The following is a 14450-nucleotide window of genomic DNA, read 5'->3' as shown; positions in this document are numbered from 1 at the left end:
GTGGATGCAAACGCAGTTTCTCCAATTTGTTTTATACGGACTCAGCAACACCGGGTAGTCCTGCTGGTCTGTTATATAAAGGGCAGTTGTCTGTGTGTTTGTATGTTTGTATGCCTAGCTAAATGTTTAAAACTACTAAACAAAGACCCCAAAAGTTTATATTATCTTGGTTGGTTTTGCCTCGGATGTATATATAAAATTTAGAAAATATACGTACGTTATAAAAGGGATAGCTATTGTTAATGAATTACATTATTTTTTTCAACACATTAAAACAAGGTGGAGGAATGGGTTGAGCAGAGAAATAAAAACAGAGTTTGGGTGAAGGAAGGAATAATGAAGGATAGGGAAAAAGAGAAAGATAAAGAGACAGAGAGAGAAGGAGGGATAGAAGTTTTAATCTAAAGATGTTAAACACTTTCTGTTTAGTTTTTTTTTTATAGTTACAGGCAATGCCGCGTATCCCAGCTTGTCTACTATATAAAGAGCAGTTGTATGTGCGTTTTTATGTCTAACTAAAAGTCAAGACTACAAAATAAATACACATAAAGTTGATATATTCTTAATCAGTATTGTTCCGGATGAATAATATCTAAAATTTAGAAGAAAATATTCATTCTCTGAGGGTCAATTGGATCAGGTTTCATCAAGGGGAAGTCGGTTTTCAGTGTTATTATGTAGTAATCTATTATATATATATTTCATCTTGTCTGTTTAAATGTATGTATGTATGTATGTATGTATGTATGTATGTATGTATGCTTAAAACTTTCGACAGAGGAGATAGATTTTCACAAGGTTGATATTGTTTTGAAGTTCGACCCTTCAGACAACGAATATAGAAAAATTGGCTAAAAACATTAATTCCTTCATCCTCAACTGGGCACTTTTCTACAAGGAGGCGTCGCTTTTTTCGCCATTATTTCGAAAGTCATCCCTTCTTTTCAATTGACTAGCCTTAATTTAAACCTTCGCCACTTCCAGTTTGGTGATGGACACAACGACAAAGACGTCACTTTTTTTTTCACCTTCTTTTCCTCATTCACGGTACGGGTTCGAGCCTTCTGCCTGTCTGCCTACTACCACTTTTTTTTTTTTTTTTTTGCTCAACACACACCTCCAAACACCCGGGCTAATATTCAATAAAAAAAAAAAAGTTAGCGTCAATTTCACAATTAGTAAGTAAACCTTAGTTAAAAATTTGTAAGACCAAAGACAACATGGGAAACATTATAGTGAGGGATAATTATAATCAACAAGGTCAAACAGAAAATCTTAATGATTGAAATTGATTTGCAATAATCTTTTCGTTTTCTTCTGCAGTTATTAGATTGGATGAAGGTTAACTTTTATTTCATGAATAAATTTTTATGTAAATGCTTGTAAGTTACTGAAAAAAGCAACTACTTTTTATTTGCGTGATTTACCTTTCTCTTTTCAGAAAAAAATACAAAAATGGCGACCAGCCTATCGGAATTTTGGTTATTCTTTGCCGAATGCAATGGCGAACCATTTGATGGGCCGTGAATTGAAAGCTGAAGATTATGAAACTCTACTTCATCTGGACAAGTAAGAATGAAAATCTATACCTGTAGCCTAACCTTATTTTTTTTTTTTTACTGGTTTATTGCGATGCCATTTTGTTTGTGTTCTATAAGCTGATACAGGGACATGTTGTTTATTCATTTTATTCTCATTCAAAAAGTAAAAAGAGAAATATTAACACAGGAAATGACCAAGATGGAAAGGAAGTGACTAGAAGCCACAAAACGTTACCAGAAAAAAAAAAAAAAACAATAATAAACAAGTTTTAGTAATGGTTTCTTCTGAATTTTGGACAAAGGGTAGCTGCACCTTCATTACTGATTATACTTTAAATACTGATTTCTGTGAGGTAGTGATAAGCAGCACATTCAGGAATGTACCATGTCTAGATGTTTGGTTTTTATCAGAACTTTTTAGAGGATATAAAACTTTCAATACCAGCAATTAACCAATTTTGGGTCATTTTATAGGGAAGTCCTTAGAAGTGACAGGTCCTGGATATGACCTTCAAAATCACCAGATTCGGCATTAAATAACCTGAAAAGGGTTGATATGCCGTAAAACAAAACAACCAACCAATCAGAAGCGACAAAAGACACATTCATTTTGAAGTTAAAATGCAAAAGAACTTCAGCTAAAGCTATCACAATCATCCTTTAAGGATTGATAACCTGTGATTCAAAGGGATATCAAAGACTCTTTTAACTTAGATTTGATCTTAATGGATGATCAAAAGATGCCAGAGAAAATAAGAGTAGGGGTGGACTATTCGTGGCAAGAAAAATATGAAGGAGACTTACAAAATGTCCATCGGCATAAAGTATGCAGTGGGTTTATCAACAATTCATAAATAAGAGAAAAGTTATGATAAAATCTTCCTTCATCTTGTTGGAATAAAAATATGAAGGATAAAGAAACAAAATCTTGTCAATTTTTTTAGAGATTCACTCAATGATAGGAACTCAATTGTCATGGGGATGATATAGAGCAAGTATGAAGTTATTTTTATTTATTGTGTTGAAGTGTTTGAGAGCCTGGTCTCTCACATGTTTTAAAATGCTCTACGAAGGATCCTGTCTCCCTTGTTTTTATCATGATTCTAATGATGTTGCATTGTAGCCATAACAATGTTGATTTTCAAAATCAAAGCATATTTCCTTCATTAAACATTTTCTAAATGGAACTAAATTACACAAAATTAAAACTTTTTACATCCATAACTTCAACCATTTAATCTCTATTTTCACACATTTAATTATTTTCAAATGTATTGAGATATGTGTTAGGGTCTTAAATATATTAGGATATAAAATATATTTGAGCCTCAAATGTTTTGGGGATCTTGAATATATTGGGATATAAAATTTATTAGGGTATTGGAATCTCAAATATATTGGGCTTTTAAATATATTGGCATATCAAATATATTAGTAAACTTTCTTTAACTTATGAAACATTTCAAGCATGTCTCATTAAATATGAACACGGTCTTGGATGATTATTTTAATAAAATGATTAAAATGTTAAAGAAATGAATTATGCTTGTAAAAATGTCACATAAAAATTCTTCTTTCAAGTGATATTCAGCAGAGAAGTTTTGTTAATCTTTAATCTGCCTTAGTGGAAGGAATCAGTCAAAGACAGCAACAAAGAGGCTCTTCCAGCACCAAAGGAAGACCTCTCAGCAGGCTCTGAACTTTCCCAGAAAAAGTGGGTAACACTCAACCGATCTTGAGCGAAGGTTGCCAAAACACGGGACAATCCGCAAAAGTGGGGGTATGTACAGGACACTCTGAATCCTTGCAGCATTGATGTACAGTCTATTGCACACATCCTCACAGACTGTTCTCAAAGCAAGGTATGTTCCAATCTGGACCTGAGAGATGCATCGGACACTACTCGATGATGGACCTCGAGATGGCATGAAATGCTATGATGATGATGATGATGAATTGACATAAAAACTAATGAATGCGATTATCTTTTATAATAATCTAATAATAATAATTGCATTTTTTATTTTTATTTTATTTTTAATCTTTTATTTTATTTTACTCATTTCTGCATTTTCTATTGTTTTTGTGCTTTTGATTTATACAAATCAAATATCTTCCTCTTCAATTGCTGTAGAATCTGAAGAATGCATTCGTTTTGGTGGAAGGAAGACACACAAGGATTCGTTTCAACCATTCTTGTCAAGAGACAAGAATGGCAAGATGTTAGATCTTGAAGATGATGTATGTTTATGAAAATAAATTTTGGTATGCTACATAAACTTTAACTTCCTCCTACCTACCTATTATTAGAGAGAAACCTGTCTCCATTTATTTTTCTTTAGAAGAGACATGTAAACTTATTTGAAATAATAACTTAAATATTTTCCAGCTCTCCATGCAGAAGTGCAGAAATACTTGGTATAGTACTCAGGCACGAGATTACCCTTTTCAGTGTGCTGGACCCATAGATCTTGTAAGATCATCTATCTATGTAAAGGAAAACTCTAATATAAAACTTATAATATTGATTTCATACATCTTGGCACTAAATTACTGGAGGAAGAAAACCTCCTTAGTTCTGGTTGACAACCTTCCTAGCATTGGAGTCCCAAATAATATATCCGATTTGTAACCCTAAAATTATTAAGAAGTAGATCACCCAGTTTTTGCACTCCTTCCTTATCGTTTAGCCAGGTGCAAAGGTACGATCACAGGTACATCTTAAATATAATCAATATTTGGCTTTGTTTCCTTACTAGGGCAATGAATATTGTTTTTCATTTTCTCTATCTGGGCAACTTGGGAACACTTGCTTGTCACTCAGTTTCACATGACTAGTCTAGTCCATTCTTCTTTTGACAGGTTGAGTATACAAGTTTGACAGTTTGTCTGGCTACTGGTTCTGACTGGTAGTCCAAGAGCCCTAACTCTTAGGTAGTTCTAAAAGCTGCTGCTCTGTCAACAGTTGTATAATATTGAGATAATTGTAGTACCTTGTCGCGTACTTATCTCTATTGTGCTTTCTCAAGGCCACAATTCCATAGTCTGCTAATAGTCTACTTATGTGTGCCTTCTGACATCAAATACTCGCTTTGCTTAAGTCACTCTATCGAAAAACAAAAATAATGACAAATAAAAAGTTTAAACCACTTGTCTATCTAAAAAAAGAAAACAGCCAAATCATCTCATTGACAAATACCTTTAGACTTAGGACTAACCTTGATAATATGGAATCCTTCCTCTTAGTAAACTCCTCAGATATCCTGAAAATATGCTCAATCTCCTCTAATTGCTTCGACATGACTGGATATCTCCTATTCTAAGAATGTAACAAACAGTTACTTTGCCCAATTAACGCTAACAAAAAAACTAAAAATATCACTACATGAAAAAACAACATTCAAACCAGATGTCCACTTAAAAACAACTAACTAGCCTCCTACTTTGAGATTTTCATTTACAAATATCCGAGGACACCTCCTTGTGAGCCTGATCTTATCCCTCTATAGTAATGAAGAAATGCTTTACTGAACTGGCTCATGTCTTCACCAAACTCGACAAAAAATGCCTTGTTGAATCTTATACATGGAAAATTTCCAGTGTTCAAAAATTCTGGTGAAAGAACTGACTCTCCAAATTATCACCCCATCAGTATCCTTTTACTCACCACTAAAATCGTTGAATCATTAATCAATCTGTCAACTATCTAATTTATGCTAAACTTCTTCCTGGTCATCAGTACAGAGTTAAACAAGCATATTCTACTGCGGATATCCTAACAGTTATCTTTGAATACATATACCATACACTGGACAAGGCAGGTGATGCTAAGGAGGTAGCGCCTGGTATATCTAAAACCTTTAGTATTACTGGATTAATATTTAATATAAATAAAATGAACTCATTTTTTCCGTATGATTTTGACATTAATAGGATTAAAAATCAAGATATTTCATGCAAATATAATATGCACAAACGGCAGAACAATATCTGAGGTGTGTTATAGGCTTATTATTTCTCAAATTCCTCGATAATCTTAGATTGCTATACTTTTTCTGCTGAGAAGTCACGGCCAAAATCGGTTAAGATCAATGGAAGTGGTAAAATATTTTCTCTCTCAAAAATTCCTCCTCCCCCTGCCACCACTTAACACCGTTTGGGGATCGTTCACAAGGAACAGTTGAGAAGAGAACACCGGTTTGGCTTCGTAGTTCTTTCATGTGAAGTTATTTAAAATCACTAAACTAAGCTGCATTGCTCTGTGGCATAGTGGTTAGCGTGTTGGACGATTCACATTATATTTTCATGTTCGCGCCGACCTACCGTAGTCGTTTTTTTTTTTTTTTTTTTTCCCTAAACAACTGGAATGGACTTTTCTTGGTTGCCGAACTGTTAACGTTGCAGATGTTTTTTTTGTTTGTTTTTTTTCACACTCTATTTTCCTACTTTTACTCATGACTCCGGGTTTGATCCTTCCTACTTACCTACCATAACATTTTTTAAAACTCCCCCCCCCCGTCCCGGAAACAAACACTCGGGCAACGCCGGGTACCCCCGCTAGTTTTCTATCTATCTATCTATCTATCTATCTATTTCTATTCTTCTTCTTCTTCTTCTATTCTATCTATTCTTCTATCTATCTATCTTCTTCTTCTATATAATCTCTCTCTTCTATCTTCTTCTTCTATCTATTCTATCTTCTATCTTCTATCTATCTATCTATCTTCTCTTCTTCTTTCTTCTATATCTTATCTTCTTCTATTCTATCTTCTTCTATCTATTCTTCTCTATCTTCTATCTTCTATATAAATAAAATGAACTCATTTTTCCCGTATGATTTTGACATTAATAGGATTAAAAATCAAGATATTTCATGCAAATATAATATGCACAAACGGCAGAACAATATCTGAGGTGTGTTATAGGCTTATTATTTCTCAAATTCCTCGATAATCTTAGATTGCTATACTTTTTCTGCTGAGAAGTCACGGCCAAAATCGGTTAAGATCAATGGAAGTGGTAAAATATTTTCTCTCTCAAAAATTCCTCCTCCCCCTGCCACCACTTAACACCATTTGGGGATCGTTCACAAGGAACAGTTGAGAAGAGAACACCGGTTTGGCTTCGTAGTTCTTTCATGTGAAGTTATTTAAAATCACTAAACTAAGCTGCATTGCTCTGTGGCGTAGTGGTTAGTGTGTTGGACAATTCACATTATATTTTCACGTTCGCGCCGACCTACCGTAGTCGTTTTTTTTTTTTTTTTCCCCTAAACAACTGGAATGGACTTTTCTTGGTTGCCGAACTGTTAACGTTGCAGATTTTTTTTTTTTTTTTTTTTCACACTTTATTTTCCTACTTTTACTCATGACTCCGGGTTTGATCCTTCCTACTTACCTACCATAACATTTTTTAAAACTCCCCCCCCCCCGTCCCGGAAACAAACACTCGGGCAACGCCGGGTACCCCCGCTAGTATTTAATATAATCAGATGTTTCCTTGGTAAAAGGAAGATTCAGGATTCGACCATACACACGTATAACACCAATTTCATGTTCTCCTAATTCCTATGACAACATTTTGTGCTAATAATACAAAATGTTTTAACAAACAAAGCATAAAATATAAGAAAAAATAAAAGTAGTTTCAGACATTTCAGAAAACAATGTACTTTACAAACTCTACAGTTTCTGAAGTTCAATAATTACTTTGCTTAATGGCTTAAAAGAGTTTGGATTTACACTCACAATTCTTCAAGGCCTTATCACCCTTCATTGCACACTGGATGCATGGAGGGGGGAAGAAGTTTGATTGGTCACACGTTGGGTACATTACAGTAGAACATCTGTCTTGACAGAGTACAAAATAGACTTTGTGGCTTAGTAGGGGATGCCCTTTTCTCTTCCCTGCAACCTCTCTCCCACAGAAGAGACGTTGCAAGCCTATCTTTGTTTTATCATTATTTCCATGGCAGGTGCTCGTCTGAACTCCAATCTCTGGTCCCCCTCGCCAATCTTTTACAAAAAACACCCATCTAGCTGAATCCACTGTCAAAAACTACCCCACTCTTTATTTATGCCTAAATCAAAACGTACATTCCATGAACAAAGCTTCTTTCTTAGAACTGCACGCCTGTGGAACTCTGTTCCGTCTGCCTGCTTCCCACCTGACTACAACTTGGATGTCTTCAAGTCCAACGTAAACAAATTCCTGATGAACTACCCCCTTAAGTAGACACTCTAAAATATCTACACTAACGTACTGTACTTACAATAACCCTTATCCATGAGTGGCTTCCGGGCCTTGATAAGTGAAAAAAAAATCTGTTAAACAACACCTTTATTGAAGATGTGATGGGGGGATAATACATATAGGTGCCTTGCTATAGATGAAAGCCGGACCATCCGAGTTGGCTTTTCTTTTCTTTTAGTTTCAACTATGAGTTATTCCCATTCAAAGAGAACTTATTTCTTAGCTTGACTCCATTTTCTTATTACAGAAGCTAAATAAAATATATCATTCAACCACGGTAGTGGTTGAATATATGCTTAAGTCCGAAATTGAATGAATCGAGACACATTCAAACCCCCACCACTAATTCCGTTCGCAACCAAATTTCAAACAGGTTATATAGTTGGATAGAACACCTCATTAGCTACATTTTGAAAAAAAAATTTCGAAAATTGGTTCAGTAGAAAAAAAGTTACAACAAAATATGTGGGTTCACAAACAGGAGAGTACGTACATAAGTGACTAACGCTTTTTTTTTATTTTTGCATAACTTTTTTTGTATATAAATACTTTTTACTGCGATTTTGCCAATATGACATGTTAGCGTAACGGTTAGAGTACCGGGGGTTGGTGGAAAGATTTTAGGTTCAATCCCGTTTATCGTTTTTTTTTTTATGATTAAAAAACCAAACTTTTTTTAATAACTAATTTTTTTAACTCTCCTTATGATTTTATAGCAAAAAATTGTGAATTTATCGATTAAAAATATTACTGAATTCTATGATATACATATTCTTGGAATGAACTCAAATTTTTCGTTATCACATTTGATGAAAAATGTAGTCATTTCATAACAACTACTGTGATTCGAAATTAAATTGAAAATGTTATATGTTACCGTAACGGGTATAGAGCCGGGATTGGTGGAAAGATTTTAGGTTCAATCACGTGTAATGGTTTTTTTTTTTAAATTAAAAACCGATAAAAATCGAACTATTAATATGCTAATAATTCGCCGGTTCCAAGTTATTATTATTATAACTACTACTCTTAGAGCTGCTGCTGCTGCTGCTGCTGTGAGATCGTGTCTTGTCCATATTATCATCAGCAGCAGTGAACCTGCTTGCCTAGTTTCGGAAGTAAATAAGTCGAATAATACATGTGAACTTAAAAGACTAAAAAGAAGAAAATACTAGTGAGAGTGGCAGAGACAATCAGAAGAAGCCAGAAAAAAAAAATGGATAAAATAAAAGGTTTAGTTTTTATTTTATTTTATTAAAAGAAATGAAAGAAAAAACAACACAACTTTATTTAAACTTACTAGGAAATACTGAAAATAGTTTGAAGATTTTTAAAGGTAAATTAAAAAAAGGATAAAAGCAGACGTCACTTTAAATGTCGATGACAACGAAACTTGGATAAAATAAAAGGTTTAGTTATTATTTTATTTTATTAGAAGAAATGAAAGAAAAAACAACACAACTTTATTTAAACTGACTCGGAAATACTGAAAATAGTTTAAAGATTGTTGAATTTTTATTTTATTATTCTTTTCTATGTGGCTTTTCCTGGTTAGCTTACTGTCCAAGATTACCCCTAACAGCCTTGCCTCCTGCGAAAGTTTCAATTTCTGTCCACTCAGAAAAAGGCCACCAAGTTGGCAATTCCTTTTATATGTAAACAAGACCATTTCTGTTTTACGGCTACTGAATTCTAATTCATTTCGATTAGACCATTTATTAGGAATATTTAATGCCATTTTGGCAATGCGTCTGACCAATGATGCTTTTGAACCCGCGACCAGCACTGCGATGTCATCAGCATCAGCCTGGGCATAAATATTCCTATTTTTAAACTCCTTTAAAAGAGGATTCAGCATACAGTTCCATAGTAAAGGTGATAAAATCCCACTTTGGGGGTTTCATTTAACTACTTCCCTTTTAACAGTTGCCCTCAGTAGTTCTACTTGAACTGTTCTGTGCCTCACCATATACTCAATCCATCGGATGAGTACTGGTGGCACATTGAGTTCTCGTAGCGACTTGAACATACTACTGAAGGGTATGTTGTCAAAAGCTCCAACGATATCTAAAAAGACACCGAGTGCCATCTTCTTTTTTGTTAGTTTACGCTCTATACAGATCACGAATTCATGAACCGCAGTTTCGGTAGAGACCCTGGCTCGGAACTACTGTGATTGAATGATAAATATTGCATAAATGTGTGTTTGAGAGCTAATTTTTTTTTTACAATCATTAATAAATATTATAAATTTATATATTAATACAATAGCAATGCCTGGAAAAATCATGGATTATATGGAAAAATGCGCGCATGAAAAGTAATATTCTTAAGATTTTATTAAACCTGGAAAAGTAAAGGACAAGACATTCAACCTGGAAAAGTAAAGAACAAGATATTCTAGTAAAGTAAAAAATAAGAATTTTTTAGACTTAAAATATTGCAGCTAAAAATAAAATTTGAATATTGATAAATATTTTATTTATTATTTGCATATGTTGTTGTTTATTGTTGAGTTAGAAAGGGTGTACATAAAAATTAATAATTTCATTATATCATAATTAGGATCATTTAATTCATTTTTATGTAAATTATAAAATTATTAATTCCATCTACTAACTAACTAATGAATTAATTTTATTCAAACCATTTTCACTACATAAATATATGCAAATAATAGGGGGGAAATAAGTTCAATCCAGCGAATGACACCCTTTCTAACTCAACAATAAACAACAACATATGCAAATAATAAATAAAATATTTATCAATATTCAAATTTTATTTTTAGCTGCAATATTTTAAGTCTAAAAAATTCTTATTTTTTACTTTACTAGAATATCTTGTTCTTTACTTTTCCAGGTTGAATGTCTTGTCCTTTACTTTTCCAGGTTTAATAAAATCTTAAGAATATTACTTTTCATGCGCGCATTTTTCCATATAATTATATATTGTTAATGTCGGTTTTGTCATCAAGTACGAAATTTCTGAAAAAAAAAGATCTTTAATAATATATCTTCATTCAGAGATTGTTGGGACAGAAAATAGAAGGTGATATTTAACAAATTCATCTGCCCTCACCTCCAACCCTCCCAACAAAGGTTGTGTGTTCTCCTAATGAGTATGAAATAACAATAATCTTCTTTTTTTTTTTTTTATTTAAAAGGAAAAAGTAAATTTATTTCTTCCTGGAACGAAAATACCAAAAAAAAAAAAAAAAAAAATGAACCAATATAAAACTCAAACACAGAACATATTATGAGCTCAGATTTTTATCTGCACTTTTAATAACAAAATTTAAAAAATAAAAGTTTTTATTTTATTTTAAATTTAATAAGAAGTATATGCTTATGAAATTATAAAAATAAGTTGTTTTTTTTTTAATTTATATAACAATTGTTTATGAATGTATAAAAATAAAATTATTGAAAGTAAAATAACAAAATAATTGGCATTACTTCATAATCTAAATAGTTTATTACTTATTAAGATTTAAAAAAACGTTTTCAATAATTATTTAAAAAATAAACTAATTTCAATAATTCTTAATCAAAATAAGACTGTAAAAACTTTTTAATGATTATTAAATAAAAAATGAATGATCGAAAAAAAAAACGTAATAAAAAAGAGTACATGCACAGGGGAGATATAGGCACGAGAGAAAAAAGTGAAGGAACTGATTTGTCTTGTCATCACTACTGGTAATGCTATGCCGGAAGTTAAGAGGTATCTTAGCAGACTATAGCTAAAAATTCAGTTGTAAAGGATACTCTTCTGGAGGTTGAAGGTTCAATCCTTGATGTGGGTAGTATGAAGAATATGAATGCGAATTAAGGCTCACAAAATGAAAGCATGCTACTCCAATGGATTAAAAAGTTCCATATGTGCAATAAAAATGTACCAAAAAATGGAATTACAGGTTTATTAGGAACTAGCCTGGGTGCCCGGCGTTGTCTGGGTGTTTGGAGGTGTGTGTTTAGCAAAAAAAAAAAAGTTGTAGTAAGCAGGCAGACAGGCTCAAACCCCTACTGCGAAGGAGGCTAAGAACGTGAAAAAAAATGTGCCATCTTTGCTGTTGCGCCCATCGCTAAACTGGAAGTGACAAATGTTTAAAATAAGGCTAGTCAATTGAAAAGAGGGATGACTTTCGAAAATATCGGCGAAAAAAGCCACCCATCCCTGTAGAAAAGTGTCCAGTTGAGGGTGAAGGAATTAATGTTTTTAGCCAATTTTTTTTTCAATATTTGTTGTCCGAAAGGTCGAGCTTCAAAACGATAGCAACCTCGTGAAAATCTGTCTTCTCTGTTGAAAGTTTTAGGCAGACATATATACACACATATTGATCTCGTGAAAATCTGTCGCTTCTGTCGAAATTTTTAGGCAGACATACATATATACATACATACATACATTTAAACAGACATGTGAGATTTGTATTATAGATAATTATGAAAACTTGCACTTAATTATGCACAGAAACAATGCCAAATGTATGCAACCATTTTGACAAAACAATACCTCCTTATATATTGCATTATCTTACAATAAATCATTTTCAATGTTATTTTGTAGTGAAGATATGCAAGAGTTCACTTCTCTTCCTGATAAAGTGATTGACTTGCTGCCATTGAAAACCATTGCGAAAGACAGCCCCCTCCTCGCCCCAGGATCCCAGTGTTGTATCTGCTTACAACGTTTTCAGCTTTATCAATCTGTGCGCAAATTACCGTGCCATCATAAGGTAAATTAAGATTTTTCTAAAAATAACAAATTTTGCTTTGTACAAGCTAAGAAAAAGTTATACTTAAGATGTGTCCATTAAATCAATGTGTTGAACAATGAAAATACTATTTTGAACTTGAGTATTACGGACAGCAGACAGCATGATGTACAGACAAACAGAATCTCTTAAAAGATATGTAAAAATATCATTTAAAACTTTCTTCTAAGTTTTAAATACCAACTGACGATATTTCAAATTCCTTTATTTCACGTGAAAAAAAAACAAAAACAAAAAAAAAACTCAATCAATATGCTATCTGCTCTTGTATTACAGAGCCTCAACTGATTCTGGAATCAAGTCTTGTCAATGACACTTAAGTAATCTTTCACACTTCGAAAACATATTATTAGCTGGCACTCACCAGTGTTGCCTGGGAAGTAGTGAGATCCCTGTGAATTCACATTTAGATTTCAAAGCCTAATATTACAATTTCTAGTTTTGTATTCTCAAATAAAATTAGATGATGGTTTTACTGTTTATGGATGCATAATGTGAATGCAGACTCCAAAATATTATTTAAAAAATAAATGTAATGCAAAACTAATATCACCCTTTGGATTCCCCATAAAATTTAAACTAGTAAAACTTCATTGAATCTTGGTATAGATTTTTTTTTTTTAAGTGCTTCTCAGGTAAACGATAATTGATATTGATAACTGGACTCTACTGACCTTAGATGGATGAGATTTGCATGATGTCATCAAATTCCTTTAAAAAAAATTTTGGTTCAACTACACTATAATAGAATAGAAATTCTAACATTTTAACATTGAATTTTAAAGCAAACGAATAGTCTCTACTTAACTCTCATGTTATAGCAATAAATATATCCAAAAATTATGAAAAACGATGGGGTAGAAAAAAATTATTAAAGAAAACATTTTTTGATGAAAATTAGCAAAAATAAAATATTTGGTTAAAAAAACACTGAAGAGTTCCAAGAGGAGGTAAATAGTGTGTAACTATTGCCAAGTTTTTAATGAATTGTGCCTTAAGAATCATAACTATGATATACTTGCCTTGATTTTAGCATAATTGAGTTATTTCCCTTGTTGTTATGTTATGCATTCCCAGAAAAATATAGCGAAGAGTTTTATGATAAAGATCGAAAACTCGTGCTTTTTTAAATAATACAACACTATTTAAGTACTTCTGACGTGCCAGTTAATAGTAGATATCATTGTTTTAGTTGAAGTTGACACAAAAAGTCATTAGATACCATTCTTTTTTTTTTTAAATCGAGTTTTTCATTTTTCACATTTCGTGATATAGTGTAGTTGTACCAAAAATTTAACTGTTATTGAAACTAATTTGAATTTTTGTACGAATTTATTTAACAGCCAAACAAACTTTCTCACTTAATAATGCCCCTGAACCACTTTCCATAGCAGTAGAGCAACGAACATACATAGGCACCACCCAGAGTTATGCATTTCTCCCATCCATTGATGCAGCTCTGGAGACCGTTTTTGTAGAACACCCCAGGTTGGTCCTCCAATCACGACATGACTTCAGAAATCAAGGCTGCATCATCTGGGAAACGCTTTCCTTTCAAAAACAACTTCATGGCTGGGAAGAGATGAATGTTAGAGAGTGCAAAGTCCAAAGAGGAGGGAGGATGGGGGGAAGATTTCATAGCAACACGCCCGTGCTTCTGATCTGGCGACATGCGAGTTGTGGACCGGGGCATTGTCCTGCAGGAGGAGGGTACCTTTGCTGATCTTGCCCTGCCTCTTGATTTTGGTAGCTTCCCTTAATTTCCTCAAAAGTGAAGCATAATAGGCTCCTGTAATTGTGGTACCCTTCTGTCATCACTACTCCGTCCTGGTCCCAGAAGACTGTGAGCATGACCTTGCCAGCAGAGGGCTGCACCC

General features: G+C 33.2%; 1 protein-coding gene across 4 annotated transcripts in view; it reads left to right on the top strand.

Moving 5' to 3' along the window:
- The window catches only part of LOC145291408 (E3 ubiquitin-protein ligase ZSWIM2-like), a 68127-nt gene that overhangs the window by 35129 nt on the left and 18548 nt on the right, over window positions 1–14450 (top strand). For all 4 annotated transcript variants that reach the window (XR_013869407.1, XR_013869405.1, XR_013869406.1 and 1 more), the window contains exons 7-8: window positions 1442–1569; window positions 12366–12534. Coding sequence is in view for 1 of the 4 variants with exons in the window: in XM_080137215.1 (XP_079993341.1) it covers window positions 1442–1569; window positions 12366–12534 (297 nt within the window). In the remaining 3 variants the exon portion in view is untranslated. The remainder of the gene's footprint in view (window positions 1–1441; window positions 1570–12365; window positions 12535–14450) is intronic.

This window comes from Euprymna scolopes, chromosome 12, assembly GCF_053919585.1.
Source record: "Euprymna scolopes isolate OS-2025 chromosome 12, ASM5391958v1, whole genome shotgun sequence".
Lineage (NCBI taxonomy): Eukaryota > Metazoa > Mollusca > Cephalopoda > Sepiida > Sepiolidae > Euprymna > Euprymna scolopes.
This window is presented reverse-complemented; position numbering and strand designations above follow the sequence as displayed.